Source organism: Anomalospiza imberbis, chromosome 20 (assembly GCF_031753505.1).
Source record: "Anomalospiza imberbis isolate Cuckoo-Finch-1a 21T00152 chromosome 20, ASM3175350v1, whole genome shotgun sequence".
Lineage (NCBI taxonomy): Eukaryota > Metazoa > Chordata > Aves > Passeriformes > Viduidae > Anomalospiza > Anomalospiza imberbis.
Genome location: NC_089700.1, coordinates 9,991,704 through 10,015,787, shown reverse-complemented (window position 1 = coordinate 10,015,787; position 24,084 = coordinate 9,991,704). Strand labels below are relative to the sequence as shown.

Here is a 24,084-nt window from a genome sequence, read left to right as displayed (position 1 = left end):
GTTTGCTGCTGGGGTGACGGCAGCTGTGAGTCCCAAAAAAAAACCCCAGCACTGATGCTTTAATGACAGGCGGATAACACAGCCCCGGGAAGACTCATTCCGTGCATACCTCAGTGCTGTGACTAAGCCCGCTGGGCTGGAGCAGCCGCAGCCTCCCCGCATCACCCCAGCCCCGGTGTCACCAATTCTGCAGGTCCCACCATCCCAAAGTGCCCATCTCCAGCCTTGTTGCATATTTAATGTTCCATGTCCACCCGAGTCTGTAATTAAGGATCTGCATCCCCCAGCTGTGAGTCTGGAGTGCAGCAAGGGCTGGCGTTCCCCAGCCACAGCAGCAGCCCCCCCAAAACCAACCCTGGCTGATCCCAGGGTGGTTTGAGTGCTCTTGGCCCCCTTACTGCCTCTGGGGGCAAGTCCCCTGAAGGGCTGGGCAAAAGAAAGGCAGTTTGGCTGTTTAATGTTAAAAGACAAATGGGAAAAACATTCCCAAGGTTTTACAGCTTACTGTGCCCTTTCCCTCGGCATGCCCAGTCTCAATTTCTAGACTTTAATCTTCAACACGTCGTTTATTACTGCTGCTTTTCTTTAAATAGTAATATTTGCTAGGAAATGCAGTGGCTGCATCCCTACGGCCGCTGCTGGGCGTTCATCTCCTCTCTCCTGGCGAGGAGCTGATGGATATAGATCCAGGCAGCTGTGTGACCTTTACAGCCTCACTCCGAGTCCTGGGATGTGGATGTAAGATTGTTTCAAGTCATTTTGATTTTATTACAAACCAAAATACTTCACATTCAACGGCACCTCATGTCCACAGGATAATTACTCTTGGGGAACAAACAACAACGTGAACCTCAACACCTTAGAGAGGTGCTGGTGCAGCTGTAGCTCAGTTATGCTCTTCCATGAGATCCCAAACCTGGGAGCATCCAACACCTCACCTGCTTTGGCTCCCAGCTTTCCTGTGGGACATCATTCCAGCATGACACCTTAGCAGGAAGCTGTCTGACAAACAACTTACTGTTCAATAAACACACAAGCTGCACCTGCAGAGAACCATCTTCATCATCCAACTGATTGCCAAATCCCAACGTTTGGTACTGAAGCTCCTGGTTCAGCTGATGGGATGGGGGCTGTGTTTGAGCAGTGCCTTGTGGCACCTCCTCAGGCGTGTCGCTGGCAACGCTGAGGGAATGAAACCCCACAAACAGGAGCTCCGTGCTCTTCACTCCTTTTTTGTGGGAGAACATCAGGGTCCCAAGAACCTTTTTATTCCTGTTCCCAAAAGCTGCAGTGGCTGTAGCTTCCAGCCTTCCCAACAAGCAGCAGACTGAAATGGAGGGATTATATTTAACCTGACACCCCCAAATCATGGTGGGGAGTGGCTGAAGCTCCTTGGTTTGTGCAGAGCCCTCCTGCTGGGATATGTGCTAATACCACATAAAAGTAACAACTGTTGAGGAGCTTCCCTGCCATGTCCTTTCCCATTTTTTATCACAATTAAGTCAAAAAGACTGGACCACTGCAAGCTCTATTTTTACACCCTCAGGCACGTGCTATCGCCTCTGAAAGCTGCTGCTGATTTAGGAAGGAACACAAGGAGGGAGGGACTGCATTTCTATACCCTGTACTGCAAAAAGTGTGACAGTGTCCTTATTCTTTGTCACCATCAGCACAGAGGTACCGTGATCCTCTCTGCAGCCACAGGAGGTGTGAGCAATGAATGCCCATTCACGTTTAAGATCAGCTTATATGGCACGTGATCCTTCCCAGCGCTGCGAGGCAGAGGAATCCTGACAACAGCAGAGCCAAAAGGAACCCAGACAAATGTCAGCATTCATGCAATTTAACAAAGCTCCCTACTTGTTTTTACAAAAAAAAAAAAAAAAAAAAAAAAAAGGGAAAAAAAAAAAGCCCCGAAAGGTTTTAAACAAAAGGAAACGTCCTTCATTCAACACTGGTGAAATCTTTCAGCGCTGTCAAAGCGACTTCAAAGCTTCTCCACATCTGCCTGCTCCAGCCAAGCACTGCTGCCTGTCCTCAGGCCTTTGTGATGTACCCTTCTCTGATCAGGAAGTCATAGATTTTCCTGGTTTTGTTCACATCAATCTTGATGAGGGCTCGAGCCTGCGCCAGTCTCAGGCCTCCCTGTTTGTTGCACTCATTCACTAAAGCAGCTTTATATTCCAAATAGGCTCCAGGGACCAGCCTCACCATCTGACAGAGCTGCAAGACAAAAGGTGAAGTTAATAAACACCAACACTTGTCATGTTCTTCCATTCCCAGAGCCCTGCTGGGGGAGGAGCACGGGGAATATTTCCCTGAGAACACTTCCAGTGTTTCTTTGCACAGGGGAATGCCATGAGGAGCTGTTTGGATCCACAGGTAGGGAGGGGAGGAGCCTGCTGGCTGCTGCATTCAGAAACATTCCTGGTGGAAAAATAAAGGAGGAGGATGAAAGCAAGCCCTGGGCTCGCAGGAGCACAGCTCTGAGTGTGTCCTGTGTGGGCGTTGCTCCTTCCCAAGCCTGGGAAGCACACATGCCAGACTTGGAAGCAGCAACTGGGCTGGCTGGCCAGGAGCCAGGGAGGGCATCTGGCTGCTAATCCCCTGCCGACTCGGGCTCTAATACCTTCGACAAAAGCAGCTCCCCCTCCACAAGCCTGGCATGGAAGCTGTGCAGGGAAGGCATTCCGTGGCTGGAAGTTTGGTAAGGAATGGCTGTGCACAGCCCCTGAGCTGTTTGGCTGCACAGCTCCTGCTCAGCTCCCAAATTCCAGCTGCCTTCCAGGAGCACGGCGTTGCTCCCGCTGGAGAAACTGTCTGTCTCCTCCCTTTAATAAGGAAATGCTTCATGCTCATTCCTCACGGATAGGAAATTGCAGAATTCCTCAGCCCTCAGACTTTCTGTCTCAGCTGACCAGGAAATCAGATTCCACACACACACCGATGTCCTGCCACCATTACGGCCGTGCTGAATGGAGCAGAATTGCCAGTTCCACACGGAGCCATGGGCTGATTCCCAGTGCTGCCAGCTCCAGCCAAGGGGAACAGGCAGCGAGGGGAGGCTGAGGTACAGCTGTGCTTCACGGGCACTGCAACCTGCCTGGGGCAGCCTAAGGACACCTCTATTAAGAAATAATAATCTCTTATTTCAGTAGTTGTTCACTGAGTTTGAGGACAGGCCTGCACTGGGCTGAAAAACAACCAGTGCTCATTAAGAAAAATTAACCCCTGTGCTCAGCCCAGCCTCAGAGAGCAGGCAGGGAGATGGATGTTGTAACAGCACCAAATAACACCCTGGTGCTCTGCTCCTTTCTTTGCTAAATAAGCCAGTTTGTGCTGTATGTGTAGCACAGGAGATTAAGAAGCCAACTGGAAATCCTGAATGATTTCTGTGAGGAAGGAAGAGTAGTCAGGCCTGTGACTGAGGTGACATTCACAGCTCCCCAGACGTGGTGTGGGCAGCCCTGTGCTGTGGAGACACAGTTTATAGAAGTGATCCTTCCATCCTTTCCTCACCTCCTTCTCCTTCTCGTTGAGCTTCTCTGTGCCTGGCAGGCCGGTGAGGTTCAGCGGTGGGGCACTCCGCCTGCCTGTGGAATGGGAAAGGAAAAGCTGGAGAACGGGAGCAGTTTGGAGGTGGCTGCTCTGTTAGGGAGGCAATTCAACCCAGCTTGAGCCAAGTGTTTACAGACAGGGCTATTTAGGGCTCAGCAGAAAGCTCTGCTGATGTGACAAAAGGTCTGGTTTTGCAATTTGAAGCTCTGTGAATGTTGCATGAGACTCGTGAGCTGTTGGTTTTTGGGAGGAACTGCAAGACAAAAGCTTTGTGTCAGACTGGCATCAGGCATGGCTCAGCTGGGCTGAGCCTCCTGCCTATTCCAGCTCCAGGGAGGGTGTGCCAGGTGTGCTGAAAGCAGCACCTTGTAAGGATGATGAGACTTTTTATTGGTGTGATTAAGCAGCCAATTTCTCTCTGGCATTACTGACAACTTTATGAGGCAGAGTTTTCTTCAAAAGCCTTTGAATATGATGCAGGTATTACAAGGCAAATGCAGTTTGGGGATTGATTTTTTGTCTGTTATGATGAACAGTTCCAAAGGAATATTTATCACAAGGTCATGTGGTATTTCTCACTTTCACTATTGTTTCTATGTAATTATATAAACAACAGTTATAAGTTATTATTTACTTTACTGGACATTACCTGGCACAGCCTAAACTTTCACAAGGGCTGTCTGCTTGCAGGTTTGGCTTTTTTTTTTTTTTCTAATAGTTTTTTGCGGGTTTTTTTTTTTTTTTTTTTTTTTTTTGCAACTCACAGAGCTCAGGACAAAGTTTGGGTTATTTATTCACACTGGAAAAAGTCTCTCACCCCTGTGCTGTGGGCTGCATATTTAGCACTGTTAGAGATAGATCTCTATCCCAGGATAACTGCCCAAATTTGGTGAAGTGATGAGACCTTGGGAAATGTGCAAAAATAAAAGGTTTTCCCCAAGCACCCTGCCCTGGCCAGGTCCTGCCCCTGGCACTGGGAAGTCTCTGTGCCTCCTGGGCATCTGCAGGAACAGAAGGGATCTGGCTGGCTGTGAGGAGCCTGAGCAGAGGGAGCTGGGGACTGGGGAGAAGCTGGAGTGTGAGTCTGTGGGAGGTGTAAAGGAAGTGATTTCTCAGCACTGCTCCCTCTTCCCATGGCATGGGGCCACTGTGCGAGGAGGGACACGACAGAATTCAGTTTTACTCTTTTATAAACCCAGAAAATACACACACAAACTACATTAAGGAAAACATATCAAGGCTGCAAAGTCAAGAGCTTAGAATCTAGAAGTGAAGCATTAATTTGCCCTCTTGTATATTCAGAGTGATGCAGCCTTTAATTAGAGCCACGTGGCAGCTCTTCCTCAGCATCCCTGGGCAGGATGTTTGCTTAATTAGCAACTCTGTGGTATTTTGTTTGGGTTTTGTTCCACATGTGATGCTGCTTGTAAACACTGTGAGCTATCACAGCTCCACAGGCAACACAATCCCCTTCATGGGACACTGGATCCTTGACAAAGAAAGGAAGTTCATCCCTCATTCCAGACCTTCAGCTGGAAGACAGTGTCCTCCCTTCACAGACTCTGGGATATACGAAGCTGTTTTTTCTCCAAAATACCAGATCTCAGCAATCACCTAACAGGTTTAGAACAGTCTCTAGTGCCCTGACTCACTGCTTGGGATCCTGACCCAAATTTACCAGGAAGAAATGAGGAAGAACATACAGACCCAGTGTCCACCTCTGAGAGGTTTGATTCAAGTGGTTTAACAGCATCCCCATAAAAACTGGGTGTAGGGACAGAGCCAAAGCCATTTTCCCTGGCCACATTTAACAACCTTGCAGTAAAACTTTATCCCAGTCTCAGTCACCCCATGACCTCAACAAATGGGATGGGAATTTATTTAAGCCTTGCTCATGAGGACCTTGCCTGACCCCTGAATCTGTCCTTACTGGGCACTGAAAGAAGATAGGGTCCTCCTGGTGGAAAAAATCCTAATTTGTGCTTACAGACTGTGAAAATTCTTTTGTTTCCTGCCTTGCTAATGTAGCTTTAGGATGGGTTTTGACCTCCAGTCAGAAAAATCTAGAAATTCAGCAAAAAATCCTGCAGGATATGTGAGTGGAATGACTTGCAGATTGATGTAATGTTGACTTAAGCAGTGCTTAACCGTGAGGCTCGAGGACTGACACTTTGGCACTCGAGAAAAAGAGTCAGAAAAAGGCTGTCAGGGAGATATTACTGGGTTTTTGGCAGACATCAGCTAGCACTTACCTGTAGTTGAAGGAACTGGTACCGTGGGAGTCAGGCCAGAATCACTGAAAAGAAAGGAAATTTTCAAATTGCCTTCATGTTTTTTTTAAGAAAAACTGCATGTGTTGACCCTGAAAATGCTCCTTCCACAACTTGTAATAATTATACAATTCAACTTGCATAACCCAGGCCCTGACTAGGAGTCAGTAGGATTTATAAATATTTAGTGTTCCCACACTGAAAAATATGTCTGAAACCTGTTAAAAAACCCAACAAGGAAATGTGGAGGGGCACACAATTAAAAATCCAGTGGAGATTGAGTGGGGAAGTTCCAAACCAACTCCTGCACACAGGATGCACTTCCTTTAGGTTTGTTCCTTAAATCCAAGTGCTCGTGCAGGCTGATGACACATTAATAATGCTGCCAAATCTAAAATAATCTGAAATATTTCAGGCATCAGCTGTGCCTTCATTAATATCCATAAAGAGCTCATTTCCCTCCGTGACTTTATGAACAGCAGTTCAGTTCCTGAAATATAAATTTGAGAAAACTGAGGGGTCTGAGTCCCTCCTTTGCCTGCACTCAACAAGCACTATTGCTGTCACCCACTCTTCTGCCCCTCTGAATTCTGCAGGCTGCTCCCACTTTGATAGACTGGGAATGGATTTGTTACTACCGGGCAGGAAAATGTGTTTGATGCAAACTGAACCCCACAGAATCCCAGGAAGGTTTGGGTTGGAAGGGACGCTGAAGCTCATCACGTCCCACAGGCAGGGACACCTTCCCGGCTGCTCCAAAGCCCATCCCAGCTGGATGGGGCACTGCCAGGGTGGGGCAGGCTCCCTGGGCACCCCGTGGCAGTGCTTACATGTCTGCCTGGCGGCTGAGCCACTGCTGGCAGGCGCTGCTGTCCTGGATGTACTGCAGCACCTCCGAGAGCATCGTGCGCTTCAGCCGCTCCTCGTCCCGGCTCTTCTTCAGGTGCTCGTAGGTCCGGGCACCTGTGGCACACACACAGCCTGCCCTCACCACCTGTCTCACCCAAAAAACTCCACACTGGCTTGTCCCTGCTTCAGGAGATATTGGGAAGTTCTCTGCCTCTGGCCTAACCTCTGCTGTTCTCCCTCGTGGTGACTACTTGGCACCAGGAGGGATTAAATTCCACCCTGCACCCTTCCCCCTGTTAATTTCAGGCCAAAACCAAACAAAAAAGGCTTCCATGATCTAATTCCAGGATAAAACAGGCCATTTTGTTATGTGGAGGTCTTAGGCATCTCTCCAGGTATCACATGTGTCAACAGGCAGTGAAAGTGTCCCAAGATAAAGCCCTGAGACCACTGTGCCATGACACAAGTATTTTTTAATGAAGCTTTTGCAAAGTGGTGCCCAGGGCAGAGCTGTGTCAGACACTGTGATCTCCATGCTGATGGCTCAGATCAGCTCTAAACCAGCCCAGCTGGACTGTGCATCATTGCTGAAGCCTTGCTCAGTTCCACAGCCTCTCTGAACTAAGTGCCTTTTTATTCAACACATCCTGAATGTTGTAAAATCATCCTTCCCTTCCTTGATGGATGGCAATGGGCTGAATAATGCATCAGGTACTTACTGCAGAAATTGGTGATTCCTGCTGCTCTGTATTCCTGGAGTCTCTTTATTTCCCTGCGCAGCTCAAATTCCACTGTTGGACCCCACGAGGTGGCAGGAGGGAAAACCAAAAAAGCAAAACTGGGTCAGTGGGGTGGACTGGGGATGTGGCTCTTTGTCATCTGCCTGCACCGGTCAGCTCTGAACACAAACCACAGCCAGGGTTAACCTCCCTCCACAAGATCTCAATCTCTCTCTGTCCCCATGCTCCTTGGTCATGGATTTCAGCTGGTTTCTAGAATTTCTGTGCTCTTAAAAGGCATTTTCTCTTCATGCTTTGATAGTCCCTTTGCCATACCCTAGACAAGGCAAACAACAATAATGTGGGGTTTCCAGAAGGCATTTCAATAGCTTTGAGGAACTACTCCAGCCAGGCTCCTTATACATCAAATATTCTCTTGGAACGATGCTTTTCCTAACCCGACCTTCCAAAATTTTTCCTTGCTGACAATTTCTTTTCATGCAGTCAGTAGGATGAAATTATGAAATGTTTCTTTTGCTCAGAGATATTTCCTGTCTGTTGCTTTCATCAGCTGCCTTCCAGCACTGCTCAGTTTTACAGGGAGCAAGTTTCCTTGTGAATTTGTTTCCTGCTGCTGCTCAAGAGACCTGTCCCTGACTGCCAGGTTCACCTGAGGACCTGCAGCCACTACAACAACAAAGCCAGGTTCCAGGAGCAGCACTCCCATGCAGGACTCATGACTTTGCAGGATCATGCTTTTGGTATTTCACTCTGGGTGTCCTGAAAACACGGGCACAACTTCGTAACTGCTTTGTTCTTTCTAATGAGCAACAACTGTCCCAGTTTAAGTCACAGAATGAAGCAGGATGTGGTGACTCTGACTGGAATCTGCCTAAGTGCAGGCTATGGGATGATTCAGGGACGAAACAATGCCTCTCCCCTAAGGTTAGGACATAATGACCACTGCACTATGTAATTATGTGACATTAAATACTTTAACGTGTGTCTTTCAAAGAATTCACTTTGCTGCCAGCTCCCAATCTCTCCACACAGACAAAATATAGGGATTTTATTCTTCCCCTGATACAGAGTCCCAGTAAATAAACAGTGGTCTTTAGATAAAAAAATATTACCTCTAACACGTGACCAGAATGTTCAGTCAGCCACAAACTCAACCAAAGAGCTCGGACACAGTTTAGTGGAAAAAACCCACTGGCTGCTCATTCAACGCATCAAACCACAAATGTATTTGTTTTCCTGAGGCAGTTAGATGGGGGAGGAGGAGGAAAACCACCTCCTGGCCTCCAGGAGAGGGATGTGTGCAGGAGGCAGGTGGTGCAGCCCGTCCCGGCCCCGGCACTCACGCGCGTGGCTCTCGATGAACTTGTCGTGCTCCACGGGCCCCAGGATCCGGGCAAACCTCCTCATGGTCTCGTACAGCTCCTGCACCTCCTTGGGGTAGCGCCTTTCCAGAACTGCAGGGGGGCAAAGTGCCACGTGTCACCACTCCTGCTGCCAGGAGAAAACACCTCTGCGGGGGCTGATGTGAGCCCCAGCCTCGGGACTGCCTAAAAATCCACGTGTTTGCTGTCACAACTACACATTGCTGAGTAAAAAGCAACAAAAAGTTACAGCCCTTAAAGTCCTTAAGGCATAAAGGGTGGTATTTAAATGTTGTTCAGTCGTTTCTCACAAGAGTGAGGTGCACTTGAAAGGCCTGGGTTTCACCTTCCCCCTTTTCCCCACTCAGCAGAGCCCAAAGTGCTTCTGAAGAGCAATTTTGAGGCAATAACTAAAACACTGAGCTGGGGATAGTTAGAGGCAGACAGCTGGAAACAGCTGGGGCAGGAAATCTGCTGGAATTTAGAACATCTGAATACGTTCCAGTATGAACAAACCACACTGGTGACCTGGAAGTGGTGACTGTGTGAAGTTTTGCCACTTTGAAGTCAAGCAGTTACACCTGATACTCACTCTGAAATTTTCTGAGGTTGATCAGGCCATGATCTCTTATAATTCTGGAAGTGAAGAAAAATTATATTAATAAAGGTCATTACTCCCGCATTGCCTCACAAACACAAAGTCTTCAGAAGAAACTTTGATTTAGACCATCAGAGGAGTCTAAAACTAAACATGAATGAAATTTCTATAAGCCCTGGGCTGGCTGGAATGGAAACATGATGCAGTGTGTCTTTCATCAGGGTAAATTCTGGACAGTGGTGTGCATTAGCACTGAGCACAAAGGGAGCTGCAATCACTTTAAAGGTTGGAAATTGCTTCTTTAGGCACAGGTTTCACATCTACAGCATCTTATAACTTGTCCTTCCAAAATCAGAGGTAATGAATGTCTCATGAGCATCATTTCCAGCTTCAGAGAGAGACAAACTTCCCTCTGCTAAAGCACAGGGTAGAGCTGGACTGTAAAAGCCACCACTGGCACAGGAGAAAGGCATTTTTCCATGGCAGCCTGGGATTTAAAGAGGTGATGGAGCAAACTCTGGGTTTGAACTGCTCCTGCTGGGATCAGGGGGAGGAGCAGAGGAAAAGCAGGTGCCTGATAAATCCCTTTGTCACCAGTGTGAGCAGTGCCACGTGCTCATTGCTCTGTGGTGACTCCACTTTGGCAAATAAGATACCACAGAGTTGGGCTGTCAAGGTCAGCTCAGAACTTGCTCTGTAAAATCCTTGACATTTCCTCTGCTGTGCACAAAACCTTCCTGTCCCGTGCAGAGTCACCTTTCTGACAGTGACATCAGCACTTTTGTGTCATTTTCCAGATTTTTTTTGTCCCATCCTGCTGTTGAAACTTCACAAAACTTGACACTGGTGTAACCACAAGAGTTATGGAGAGCCCTGCAGCACTTTCCTTCAGTATGACAAGATTGATCATCATGGAAATTACACCACATAAATACTTTTTATTTATGAATTATAAAGAACCAGGTCAATCCTTCCTGTCACTCAGCAGAACTGTGTAGTTTTATGAGAAGGACTGGAGCAGCCTCACTTCAAATCACTAATTCTTCCGGCATGGAGAAATCCAGCAAGACATCATTTTAAATATTGAACAAAGTACTGCAAAGTTATAATAAAACTTAATTTAATTAATAGATTGAGTCATTCTAGAACGCTGTCAAATGAGCTGAATAAATTATTCAAGCCCACGTCAGCAATTGAGTTATCTTCAGTGCGAAGAACTAACTTAGGGACCACTAGGATTTAAAAATAATGATGCAAATATTTCTGGGGGAAAAAGTTGGGGTCCAGCAATCAGTCACAGTCTGGCAGGAAATTCATGATGTGTAATCCATCAGCATTGCACAGGGAAAGGGGAAACCACAGTGACTGCTTAAAAAACTCACTTTTTCCGTCTCTGTCTTTCCTTTAACCTGGAATGATAGATATCTACAACTGCAATCTTCAGAGCTGCAAAACACAAAGATTAAAGAATTCATGAGCAATCCCTGCAGGAGGCTGAATTTCAAGCTTTTATGTTCACGTGGGGCTGAAATGGTCACTGCTTTGCTGGTTTAAAAACCCTGAGGCAATTTTACAGGGGCATCAACTCAGTGCAGTCCTTGCTACCTGGGGAAGGTTTCTGTGGCTTCCTCCTGCCAAATTCATCACTGTAAATACACTCATGTCAGCATGAACCTGGGCAGGGCCTGAGAACTCCTCTCCTCTTCCTTCCTGGACTGTTTTGCTGCCAGCAAATATTTGTTCCTTCATACATGCAATAGCCAAGTGTTCCTTCTCCTGAGAGAAGATTTAAGGACCTGAGGTGCCATCTTTGGGCAAAGGCTTGCCCAGAGCAGGGAACTCCAAAAAGCTCTGACTGTGAGGACTCAAAGTAGCCTTTGCTGCAGTTGTTAAAGACATCTGGAAGATTCCAGCTTGTTAACTCCCAAACTTATCTGTCTGCCAGGAGAACAAAGAATAGTTCAGGACAATGTGAAGAAGCCCAGGGAAAAGCCATGCTCATTAGAAACCACATCCTTCCCCAAATCAAACCTGTCTGCAGCCTGGCTGAGCCACTCACACAGCCTGCAGCTCCTTTTTCCTGCAGCCATTAGCTTAATAAACTTTTTTTGGGGGTAAATTCTTGAAAGACAAGATAAAGAGACACCTACCAGCTTCCCTTCCCTTGCTCTGTTAGATAACACACAAATTCTAGGTTGTTAAATGAGTGTAGAGGTGGCTGATTTTCCGTGGGTTTTTAAAAAAATTATGTTAATAATTTCCATGTGCTCCCAGAAGGAAGAGGCTCAAGGCTTGGCAGTGGTTTGGAGGCTGTGACACAACAACCAGATTTTGGAAAAAGGGGAACCAGGGTGGCCCAAGGGGGACAGAACCCAGGATCCATTTCTCTCTGTAGTTACACAGAAGGAGCAAAACTGATAGTGGCAGTTTATTGATTGCACTCTTGGATTAATAATTAATAATGCAATTAAGAAGTGGTTATGTGTCTGTCTTAAATATGTGTGTAGGTGTAAACACCAGGAAGCCCCCAGGCTCTGGGAAATTCATCCCTGCACCCCTCTGGGTAATCAAACTTCATACAAACAGGGACAGAGCCCAAAGGCTGTGGGGATTCACTCAGGAGCTTGGTCCCAAGGAAAAAAACCCTTCAGTTTGTCCCAAATTGCTCTGACATGAATCTGAGAGTAACGGATTCTGTATGAGACAGGAGGGGTGCTGCAATATTCTTACTTGTTTTTCCAAATTTCTTGCATTTTCCAGCATCATTGTGTATTTTCATAGTGAGGGATTTAAGTTTCCTAATTTAAGAACAAGCAGAGACAGCAAATTCTCCTTCGTGCTAAAATGTAGGGACGAGAAATTGGGAATGCAGCAAGTTAAACATGAATGAAATCCATTAGGAAGGGCTGGAATTGGAGCCAATTTAGGGAAAATATTTTTGTAGTTTTCAAACCCTCTGCAAGCTCAGCCAACTTGTTATTTTCTGGGGTTTGTGTGGGCAGAACTTAATAAGTACATGCAGAAACTGCACTGGAGAGCCTCTATAAATATCACAAGTAATTATGCACCTCGAACCATGGAGTTTTGATGCTTTCACCTGGGTGCACAATATTCTAAAGAAATGATGATCAGCTGGGGAGAGGAAGGAACAAATGAAGGGAAAAAAATGGAGCTTCTGCTCCCAGTGAAATTAGTATTTGCTGCCACATGCCCTTCTGGAGGGGCTTTTGTTTTTAATAGCCAGATTCAGCCAGGACAGGCAATTCCCAAATCTGGGATGCATGAATAACTCTGACTACTCCAGGGCCACACACTGCATGGAAATGAGAGAGGAGATGCTGGGGGAATGAGAATGATCTGCCTGTGCTCTTCCCCATGGATTCTGCAGGGAGGCAGCATTCTGTTTGTGCTGGCAGTGTCAGATAATCCAAGCTGACACCGTGCTCAGTGTCCACCCTGGGCTCTGATAAGGCTCTTTGCTGTGCTTGCTGCAGCTCTGAAGGCTCCACTGATAGGCAGCAATTCAAGGTTCCTTCCTCCATTCAAAAAAACAAAACAAAAACAAAAACAAAAACCCAAAACAAAACAAAACAAAAACCAAAACAAAACAAAACAAAAACCAAAACAAAACAAAACAAAAAAACCAAAAACAAAAAAACCCCAAATATTTTGGTTTCTCCAGAGTGTGTCCAAAACAGTTTCTTTGCTTTTCACTCCTCTTCAGCCTCACTTGGTGTGCAGGGAAGTTTGTGGAACACTAATGAGTGAGAGCTTTGTTCCACGGGAGAGAACCTGCCTTGGCAGGAGAGGCCCAGATAATGGGAAGAATGCAAACTAATCCCAGGAAACAGCCTGTGGGACCAGTGTGTGCTGGGCTGGGGACAAGCTGAAGGGCTGCAGTCCAAATCCAGCCACCCTGGAGCAAAGCAGGACCCCTGGCAAGCAGTTATCTGCCTCTGGAGCAGGGCAGAGCTTCCACAGCAGAACAAACACTGTGTTCTGTCAGGAAGGACACAGACTGCCTTGCAGCTTAAAATCAAATTTCCCTGCCAGTTGCAGCCTATTTCCACTCACTTCTAAATCTGTGGTTTCAGCAATTACTTTGCAGTGTTAGAAGTGAAAAATCATTTACATGAGAAGGGGGGAAAAAAGCTGGGGAAAAGATAAATTACCAATGTTCTAATTCAGCCTGATGAAAACTTGTAGTTCATGAAATATTCAAGCACTGTGGGCTGAATTAGGCTTGTAACTGGTTGGTGCTTTTGATCTGTCCATTATGTTTTTGTGTAACTGCAATATATATTTGCATGCCCTTACTGTACTGCCAGCACTGAACACAAGAGAACAATTCCAGAATTTAACTGAAATATGAGAGATTTCATACAATTTTTTGCCATCTCACTAATACCAACAAGTGACTGAATGACGTCTGTGACCTCCAGTGAGGTGGGGAGAGCTGGGGAGGCAGCAGGTACAGGTTCTGTGCTCCCCAAAAAAGCTGCCTAGGAGCCTTCCCACCTTGTAATAAATAGCATTTTCTTGGGGGAATACCAAGAACTTATTTAGAGTGACACAGTGAAATCTGACAGGTAAAATACATGAGCTAAAACTTTAAATATAAATATCATATAAAAGGTATACATGAGAAAACAGAGGTCAAGCAGCTCAGATCTAGAACTCCTTAAAAATAATTTTTACAAAATTATTACAAAAAGCAATGTGGGAGGAAGGGAAGAAGGGGCAATTCCACTCCAGTGGGAGCACAAATATTCCTGTGCGGTGTGCAGCACTGAGCAGTGACTGGTGCACCAAGAGAAGGAAAGACAGACCACAGAAATTGTACTGGGGTGTTCCAGGGCCCAGCCTGAGCGACCTGCAGAAAATGCAATATGAAAAACGCTCTCAAAAAATAATCTTGAACCCAGTGAGGTTTAACGTGGGGCAGGAAGACAAACAGAGGATTTTCTTCCCCACCTGAGCCTTAGTCTTGGCTGTGAGGCCCCGTTTGGGTTTCTCTGGGCCATGAGATGTGTTCAGCCCCTGTGTCACAATGTCACCTTCACACCCAGGCTGCCTCACAGCCCCCTCTGCCCACCCCCAAAGCACAAAGCTCCTCAAACCACCCCTGCTCTCGAGAGCCCCGTGTTGAGCCATTTCCTGCCCCGTGGGCTCCCACACTTGGGTTGCAAAATTCCCCCAAGCAAAGTGGGCAGCTGAGCCCTTCAAAACTGCAGCAGAGGGAGGATGTGGCTCCTTCCCTTTTTTGCATTAAATCACAGAAGTGAAAGATCTCGCTCCAAATTCTTTAGAGAAGAATTCCTGCTCTCCCCAAGATGCCTCGTGTGAAAGGGAAAAAGCTGGCTGGACCCTGGGATTAATTTCTGCTAGGCTTTCACTCTCACGTGGGCAGATCTGGGACAGCTGTGGCAAGGCAGATGCCAGAGTTCCTGGACTAAGAGATCCAAAATGCAGCTGGTCACGCTCCACAACCTCTGCCAGGCAGTCTGCACACAGCAAATGCCTGACATCTCCTCCCAAACACTGAAGACAACTGAAGGATGGAGCAGAGAACACCCAATGAAATTATCGAGCAAAAATATCGGACAGACTGGGGGGAAGTATTTTTTCACTCAACACACAATTAAATTGTGAACTCCTGTAACTGGATTGTGGCAGTCCCTGTTGCAGGATGTGCAGGAGCACAGGCAGACCCAGCTCCAGCAGGAGTTAGCAGAGCTCCTGGAGGATGGAACCTGGCAGGAGAGGGGCTGAAGTGTGCCTGGGAGGAGGGCAGGTGTAAGGGAGGGCTGCAAACCCCCTTGGCCGAACGTGGATCTATCATTAATGTGCAGAAGTAGGAGATTATTTTGCTTTTTCAGTTCAGCAGCACCCAGAATAGGATGAAACAGCAGAGAGCTGGTGTGGATACTCTCAGTTCAGTCAGAGAGAAAAAGAGAAAGATTTCTGCCAGGCTAAGCCTAAGAAAAAAGTCCAGGAGGAATGTAAACAATCTGTTATCTTGCTTTCCGTTCATATTGTTATAGATCTGTTCTGCCACACTGACCTAAATCCAGTGTACCAATCAGGTGAAATGTTTTTACTTTAAAACCAATGGAATTAATGTTCACAACGCTCTCTATAAAAGAGAGAAGTGAAGTGTTTTTGAATACAGATCATCCTTTCCCTTCTGAAGATGGAGTCTCTTCATTCCCATCCCTGCCTCAACAGCGACAAGCTGGCAGGAGGAATCCCTGCCATGGCCTCAAGCCAGTCCCCCCTCAATAAAAGCTGCAAGGGGAGAGGCTGACACAGGACTCTCAGAACCTGCCCTGACCAGGGGAGTTTGCATTCCTAAAGCTCCTGCGTGCCCTGCTCAACTTCAAACTGGCTTTTTTAACTTTGCCAAGACTGTCTGTACGTAACAAGGATTTGTCTGTCTCCAAGGGATGCAAAGGCTTTAGCTCAGAACTGCCTGACACAGATGGCAGAATTCTGAGGCACAAACACAGGACTTTTAAACCCTGTGTGTACTTACAAATGTGGGGAAAAGCAGGATCTTTTCCTCTCTGTGGATTAAAATGTCACTTTAGTAATTCCTGCTATTTCATGTGATTAAGGCAGCATGTTCACAGAGACTCAGAGCAGGCACTGGACTCATACAGTCATCTTCACAATAAAAAGGAAGTTGTCACACACAGCTGATGCTACTCTAACTCAGGGCATGCTGAACATATGAGAAATCACACAGCTTCGAGTCCAACACTTTTAATGTGTTTCACATAAACTACACACCTCCTTGCTGCCTGCATGAACACCTACCCTGATAGATTTAATGCATTAAAAACCCAAACATGAAACCCCATACATTAAAAGTGTGTGGAGAAAGACACCCAATGAAAAGCTGCACAGGCATCTGAAAGAGTTTTCAGACCGGGTACAGAAATATGGCACTTACCATGCAAAATGTCTGAATCATCTTCTACAAAATCAATATCTCTCAAATCCCACTCAGCATAGTTGTCAAACTCCTGTTCAGAGGTGATTAACACATTGTCACTAACGAGCACTAAAATATTGGCCTCAGGTTTGAGAAGATGCAGAAGGACTGGGGACAGAGATGTTTACTCAGACACAGGGCACGAGGTCCCATCCCTGAGCAGCCCAGGGCAGCTTTACCTGGGGGAAATGTGTGTGAAGGCACCCCCGTGGCTGCAGCTGGAGCAGGATGTTGGGAATTAACCCAGTCATCACCCCCTGGCTGGGATGGGAATCAGAACGCCCTGAGCTGGAAGGGACTCACAAACATCACCAGGTCCAACTCCTGGCCTAGCTCAGGAGTTCCCCCCATGTGCCTGAGAGCCTCGGGTGGGATTTTTGGGTGCTGATTGTGCTCAGGGGGACAACCCCGAGCCCCTGTATGGCTGAACTCGTTCCTCCATGGACAGGAGCAGGAACTGGGGCCTTTCCCATGCCCAAAGCATGGAGAGCAATCCCAGGTGATGTTTGGAGCAGTGTGTGTGCTCTCCTCAGGCAGGTGACAGTGCTGGAGCTGATCCTTCGGCCCAGCAGCCAATTCCCAGTGCCCAGCAGGGCCACCCCGATGGACAGCTGGACAGCTGGACATCTGGTGGCAGCAGCACGTCCTGCAGCCTGTGCTGCCTGGCCCGGCTCTGCAGGCCACCAGCGCCACCTCTGGCACCAAAGCCTTCATTAACAGAGAGCTTTAATCACGAATATCTCACCTTGGAAGGGAGGATCAGAGTCCCTGCTCCTCGCGGGGTAAGCTCAAACTTAATCACAGGACTAAGAGCATCCCTCAGCCCTGTGCCCTCCTCTGATGCTTTTACATGAAGAGCAAGGACAGGCAGGGGCCAACAGGGGTGTGAGAGCAGGGTTTGCACCCAGCAGCAAATTTAAAATAATGTGAAGAGAGTCTTTCTTACCTCAACAAAGTCAGCTCTGGCTGGCATGTACCCAGCCATGTCCCTGGAGAGCAAGGAGTCAAAGGTGGGCCGTGGGGGATCATCAGCAGCTGCAAAAAACAAAGCTCTTCAGTTGTTGAAAATCTTCTTTTAAGGATCTGTAAATAAGTGTTTATTTTGCAGGAAATGTGGGAATAATTAGTTGAAGAAAAATACCCTGATTGGGTTTTATTCAGTGTTATAGTCAGAAAAGACAGAGTTAATCCAGAGAAAAATGCAGTAATCTGAGATCTCTGTAGTATTCTCAAGAGTCAAACACAAATTTGAGGTAATAAACAGGTAATAAAATGTAAACTTCACATTTTGGAGCTCAGCATCCCCCTCTAAACCTCTGCAGATCCCCGGGGCTCAGCGTGCAGGTTCTTTTAGTTAATAGCAATAGGAGTGTTTAAATCTGCCTTCTTCTGGGGGCCATTGACAGGGCTGCAATTAAAGGCAGAGAACTCCAGTTTTTACAGCCCTTCCCAGCTGAGGAGCTCGGTGTTTTACAGACAATAACAGTCTGAGGCTCACAATGCACTCGTGCAGAAGCTGAGCTTTGTGTGTCCCACGGCACAGATAAAGCAGGCTGAGGCACACAGAGTTTGTCTTGGCCCAGGGCACATAAAAATATCAATAACAGCCAGGGACAGAACCAAAATTGCCCAGTTCCTACTGTTTAGCTCGAAGTACTTCAGTGGGAAATGTAAAGCCCCAGACAGGCAGCAAGTGCCTCGCCCAGGGAGGCTGAGAGCTCTGCAATGAGCAGCTGCCAGACTGGGGGAATGCTAAAGATGTGAAATGCAAGGAAAACTGAGAATCTGTGAACTTGCTGCAGACTTTTTTAACAGGCAGTTTTCAAGAGAGAGGTGTGAAATCAGCATAGCTGAAAGGAGTGATTTTATGACAAATTAAATCAGCAGTCAGGCCTGGGACAGTGTGTACACAGAAATGTGCACACGAGCAGAGGGAATGCTTGAAGGCAGAAATCCCTGCTCAGCTCCCTCTGCTGTGCAGGGTGAGAGCTGCACTGGTACTTTTCCTGAGGGACACACCTGAAGGAGCTTTGGGGTGGACTGTAATCCAATGGATAAAACATCCAGAACTTCTGCTGGGATGGTTTCTGTGTGCTCTGGCTGTGCAGGAACTTCTGCTTTTGAGGCCCTGATGTTTGTGCCAGCTCCTGTTTCCCGCCTTCCCCGTGGAACTGGCAGCCTTGTCTGTCTGATACACCCAGGAATTAATCCAGTGAGAAGAGAATCCTGCTCCTGACATTCCCCAAGCCAGTTACCAGAAGAGGTTATCCCTCTGGGAGTGAAAGCAGACAGGGTCTGTGGTGCCTGTCCTCCCCAGAGCTGCTGATTCCAGCCTAGGCAGGGCAGGGATACTCACAGTGGAAGGGAATGGCTGTCTCGTGGTGCTGAGCCTCCTCTGCCTGCTTCAGGTTCAGCAGGGTGGAGGCAAACAGGGGGTTGTTGATGAAGTGTTTCATGTAGTGCTTCTCACACTCCTCCTTGGATTTGGTGCACATCTGGTTGGCCACGTCCTGCCTGGAGCGGGGAGAGGGGAAGGCTTCGTGTGAACAACACAGAAATGTTGGAGTTTTTTAAATTTCTCCAGTGGGAAAAGATAATTTTGGACAAGAGATTGGTAGTGTGCAGAGAACTGGCCTGTGATGGTGCCTGAACTCACATTTTCAGCACCAACACTCACATGTTTGTGTCAGGGAACATTTTTGGGTGCCCATGAACAATGAAATTCACTGTTTTCATATGGAAAACCCTCTGGCTGATGGAATGTAACACATATTTAACAGGCTTGAAGTTTACTGATGCTATTTGAGAGCTTTTAACACGTTTTACTGACTCCAGGTAATGGCAAACTCTGGAACCAGTTATCAACCCTACTTCTGACAGCAATGTGCACCTAGGAACTCTCAGTCCTGCTTCTGTGAATTCTGGGGTTCTGTACTTTTCACACAACTACTTTTAATAAGGGAGAAGACAGATAACTCATGAAAACAGGATCTGATGCTCCAGCCTTGCACTTTAGCTGCTGAATTAGTGTCTCACCCACAATAAGTCATTGAACAGTCAATGTGCACTGATGAATTCAACAGTGAGATCCAGGGAAAAGAAAGGACAAACTGCCCAGCATTGACTGAAATTGGCTGAACCACAGAATTCTCACCAGTTCCCAAATCCACAGTCCATCACAGCTTCCAGGAGAGACATCTCCTCCTGAGCTGTCCAGTTGGGATCCAGGACAGGGAAGTCGGATGTCTGGAGAAGAAAAAAGCAGAACAAACTGTGATCCTCTGTTCCAACCCACCTCAGAAAGGGCAAGGAAGTTCTGAGCCACGGGGTGACACAGGAGATAATTCTGGTAGTTTTAAACTTTCACAAAACCTGATTGAATAATTATTGGATTGCTTAGGGCAGGCAGTGGATCATCAACCACAGCAAATACTGGTACAAGTTGTGTCTCCCAGCTGTAATTGCACAATGTTGTGCCATGAAACACAGTAAAATTACTGGAGACTTTAAGAATTATTAATTTGGAGGAAGAAAAAAACAGCCTAGAGGAACAGAGGCCAACGTAGCTGGCTCAAGGATTGCAAGTCTAGTGAGGTGCATTGTGTTATCCAGGCACAACAAAAAGATGCAGCTGTAAATGACTCCACTACTCCATTCTGTTCCAGGTGGATGTTTTTCTTTTTTTAATGGCTTAAAACCTCTGAATCAAAGAATTGCATCACTTAACCTTTCAGTATAGTATGAGTAAGCAAGGGTCCCTCACTCCTGGGAAGCAGTGAGAGCCCAGGATTGAGTAGGTGTTATCCAAAAGGAATATTTACCATTATCTCATAAGTGTGATCACTTTGATGCTTCTTGTACTCAAATCCTCGGGTGAAACACTGCAGAACAAAAGATCAGAACTGTGTTACCTCTGCCCTGAGAAGCTTTTCACTGGTCCTTTTTCTTCACTTTCATTCTCTGACCACCTGCCCATGTCTCAGTCCTCCACCCTCCAAGCCCCTCTGTCATTTCCCTGTCCCGGGTGTGCTGGTCCCTGCTGGAGAGAGCAGAGATGACTGGGACAGCCCTTGACGGCCCTGGCTGGCTCTCTCAGAGCACTGAGAGCTGTGCCCTGCTGCTGGCACTCTGTCCCAGATTGAGAAGCAAGATGTCTTCTATTGCCATCCCTGTAGCAATTGTCTTCTGTTAAGTGGGCAGTTTTTCCTTATCTCTTCCACAACCAGTCCTCTCTCAGGGGAGACATCTGCTGATAATGGGCCATTGAATGACGGATAAGAACTAGAATATCCCACTGGGAGATGCTCCACCCAGAGGGAGGAGCCAAGCATTCCTACCTGGATACAATCTGGGTTTTGGGGACACCAGACTCAGCCCTCCCACTGGGTTCCCAAGAGGAACAGCTGGGGTTTTCCACTGGACCTTCAGAGGAAGACTCCACCCTTCTCCAGGATCACTGCTCTGACAGAACCACATCTGCCACTCCAATATGGACGGCTACCAGCACCCTGACCAAAAGGGTGTCAAGTTGTATTCTGTCAGTGGATTTTTTTTTTGTATTATTGCGTGGATTTTGTTTCTTTCCCCTTTTCCTAATAAATTGTATTTCTGACTTGGAGTCTCTCACTGGTTTTGCTTTCAAACCAGAACACACTCACCTGCAGGCACAGCAGGAAGGGAGGGGGCCCACACTCAGCACACTTCACGTAGGGCTCCGTCAGGTACGAGGAGCAGCCTCGGCACGGGGGCTTATCAAAAGGGTCACCTGGGAAAACCACAGGAAACCTCCTGTCACACAAGCACAGCACTGCTTTGGCAGCCCCTAAATCCACCTGTGCCCAGCCCCAGCAGCTGATGGCTCTTGTGGGCCCAGCTCAGGATGTTCTGTGGTTCCATGGATTTTAAATGAACTCAATTGTGCAACGAAATTAATATGACTGTCAGGTTATAATGGCTTCAAACTCAAAGAGAGCAGGCTTAGATTGGAGAACTGGGAAGAAATCCTTCCCTGGGAGGGTGGGCAGGCCCTGGCACAGGGTGCCCAGAGCAGCTGTGGCTGCCCCTGGATCCCTGGAAGTGTCCAAGGCCAGGCTGGACAGGGCTTGGAGCAGCCTGGGACAGTGGCAGGTGTCCCTGCCCATGCCATGGGATGTAATTGGATGGGCTTTAAGGTTTCTTACAACCCAAACCAGTCTGGGATTCCAGGATTCTGACTTTTTCCAAGAAAATGGGTTTGAACCAGCTCAATTATAAGTAGAGAAAAATAAGACAAAGCTCACACCAAATCATTTGTGTGAGCACTACACCATGTCCACAAAGTGCCCCATTTGCTCATTTTTTGATCACTTTCAGGGATGGTGACTCCAAAATCCCACTGCCCCAAGAAATCCTTGTACCATGCAGGTTTTCCAGGAGCAGATGTGGGAGCTGGATTCTCTGCTGGCACTTACTGCTGAAGGAGGCCAGGCGCTCCATCCTCCTCCGGTGCTGGCCGTGCTCCCTGGGGTAAAATCTGCTGGCCCAAGCACCAGGAACGTCCCAGACCGGGTATCCCAAAGGGAATTCTGCCTCTCCCGCAGCCCTGCGGGTCTGATCCTCCCAGGGTGTCCTGAGCAGCAAGCAGAAAGGTTTCAGCAGCCCCCAGAGCCCATTCCACACGGATCAGAGTCGCTCCTCTGGCTGTGGGGAGAAATCCGACATGGAGCTGTGGGGTGGGGGGGATGCAGCCCCACAGGGAGGGTTTCAGTGGGAACAGACGTGAGCAGAGTTGTGAGCAGCTGCTGTGCGAGGCAGTGCTCTGCACCTCCCAGAAGCCCTTCCCATATCCCACTCCCCCTATCCTAGTTCTCAATCCCTCACATCCCAATCCCCAACTTCCCATATCCCAATCCCCACTCCCCCTATCTCAATTCTCAATCCCTCACATCCCAATCCCCACTCCCCCACATACCAATTCCCATTCCCCATATCCCAATCCCTGCTCCCCATATCCCAATTCTCACTTCCCCATCTTCCACTTCTCACATCCCAGTTCCTATTCCCATTCCTCACTCCCCCATATTCCAGTTCCCACTCCCCCATATCCCCATTCCCATCCCCATATCCCCACTGCCATTCCCATATCCCCATTCCCATCCCCATATCCCCATTGCCATTGCCATATCCCCATTCCCGTCCCCATCCCATTCCCATCTCCATCCCCATATCCCCATTCCCATCTCCATCCCAATCCCATCCCCATATCCCCATTCCCAATCCCATCCCCATTCCCAATCCCATCTCCATCCCATTCCCGTCCCCATCCCCATTCCCATCCGCCCATATCCCCAATCCCATTCCCATATCCCCATATCCCCTTAATCCCATTCCCATATCCCCTTAATCCCATTCCCATATCCCCATTCCCATCCTCACATCCCTATTCTCTATCCCATCCCCATCCCATTCCCGTCCCCATCCCCATTCCCATCCGCCCATATCCCCATCCCCATATCCCCAATCCCATTCCCATATCCCCATATCCCCTTAATCCCATCCCCATATCCCCAATTCTATTTCCATATCCCCATATCCCCAATCCCATTCCCATATCCCCTTAATCCCATCCCCATATCCCCAATTCCATTTCCATATCCCCATATCCCCAATTCCATTCCCATATCCCCATATCCCCATCCCCATCTCCCCTTAATCCCATCCCCATTTCCCCTTAATCCCATCCCCATCTCCCCTTAATCCCATCCCCATCTCCCCTTAATCCCATCCCCATAACCCCAATCCCACTCCCATTCCCAATTCCCCTCTCCCGCCCCGCCTGCCCCTCTCCCCATCACCGCCAGGCGGCGCCCCCGCGCGGCCCCGCCCCCTCCGCGGCCCCGCCCCCTCCGGCCCCGCCGCGGCCCGCGAGGCCCCGTGAGGAGCGCGCGCGCGCTCCCGGCGCCGCGCTCGCCGCGCCCCCCTCCCCCGGCTGCCCGAGCCCCCGCTCTCCGCGCTCCCCCCGGCCCCGGCTGGGCCCGGCCCGGCCCCGGTGCGGCCCGCTGGGGGCGGCGCGGGGAGCCGGGGCCCGCCTCTCACCTCGCTCGGGGCGGCGGGCCGGGCCCGCCGTGCGCACGCGCCGGGGCGGGGCGCGCGCCCCCTGGCCGGGCCCGGCGCGCGCCGCAGGCCCCGCCCCTCGCCCCGCCCCTCGCGGGGCCTGAGGGCGCCGGGCCCGGCCCGGGAGCGGGGCTGGGCGGGGAGCGGGGGCCGCACGGCGGCACCGGCACGGCGAGGGGAACGGCCCCGGGCCCCTCTGACCGCCCGAGAGAGCCCCGCGCTCCTCCCCGCCCTCACCGGAGCAGCTTCCCCCGGCTCCTGACAGCGCCCGGCCTTCGGGGGCATCCCGCCAGCTGTTGAGGTGGCGAAGGGTGGATTTTCGTGGGGAAGGGGCACCCGTGGCACTGTGGATGGCCTTGCGAAGCAGGTACGGGAGGAACTGCGGGGGATTAGAGCAGGACATCACAGAGAGAATCCCGGAGCGGTTTGGGTGGGGAGGAGCCTTGAGGATCATCCAGTGCCACCCCTGCCATGGCAGGGACAGCTTCCACTGGCCCTGGACACTGCCGGGGCCTGGACCTGTGCCAGGGCCTCCCCACCCTCACAGGGCACGGTTCCTTCCCGATATTCCATCTAACCCTGCCCTCTGGCAGCCTGAAGCCATTCCTCCTTGGCCATC

At 48.8% G+C, this 24,084-nt stretch overlaps 2 protein-coding genes across 2 annotated transcripts in view; one reads left to right on the top strand and one right to left on the bottom strand.

The window, feature by feature from the left end:
- ACACA (acetyl-CoA carboxylase alpha) overlaps positions 1 to 24,084 on the top strand; it is a 193,408-nt gene that overhangs the window by 63,923 nt on the left and 105,401 nt on the right.
- On the bottom strand, positions 1,879 to 23,467 carry TADA2A (transcriptional adaptor 2A). Its single transcript, XM_068210732.1, has 16 exons — positions 23,448 to 23,467; positions 21,824 to 22,052; positions 21,032 to 21,138; positions 20,195 to 20,254; positions 19,528 to 19,619; positions 18,730 to 18,887; positions 17,320 to 17,408; positions 16,332 to 16,404; positions 10,759 to 10,822; positions 9,371 to 9,414; positions 8,761 to 8,871; positions 7,397 to 7,468; positions 6,659 to 6,791; positions 5,811 to 5,854; positions 3,520 to 3,593; positions 1,879 to 2,223 (listed from the first exon to the last, which is right to left on the bottom strand). The coding sequence occupies exons 2-16, from the start codon at positions 21,846 to 21,848 to the stop codon at positions 2,038 to 2,040; spliced, it is 1,332 nt and encodes a 443-aa protein (XP_068066833.1). The 5' UTR covers positions 21,849 to 22,052; positions 23,448 to 23,467; the 3' UTR covers positions 1,879 to 2,037.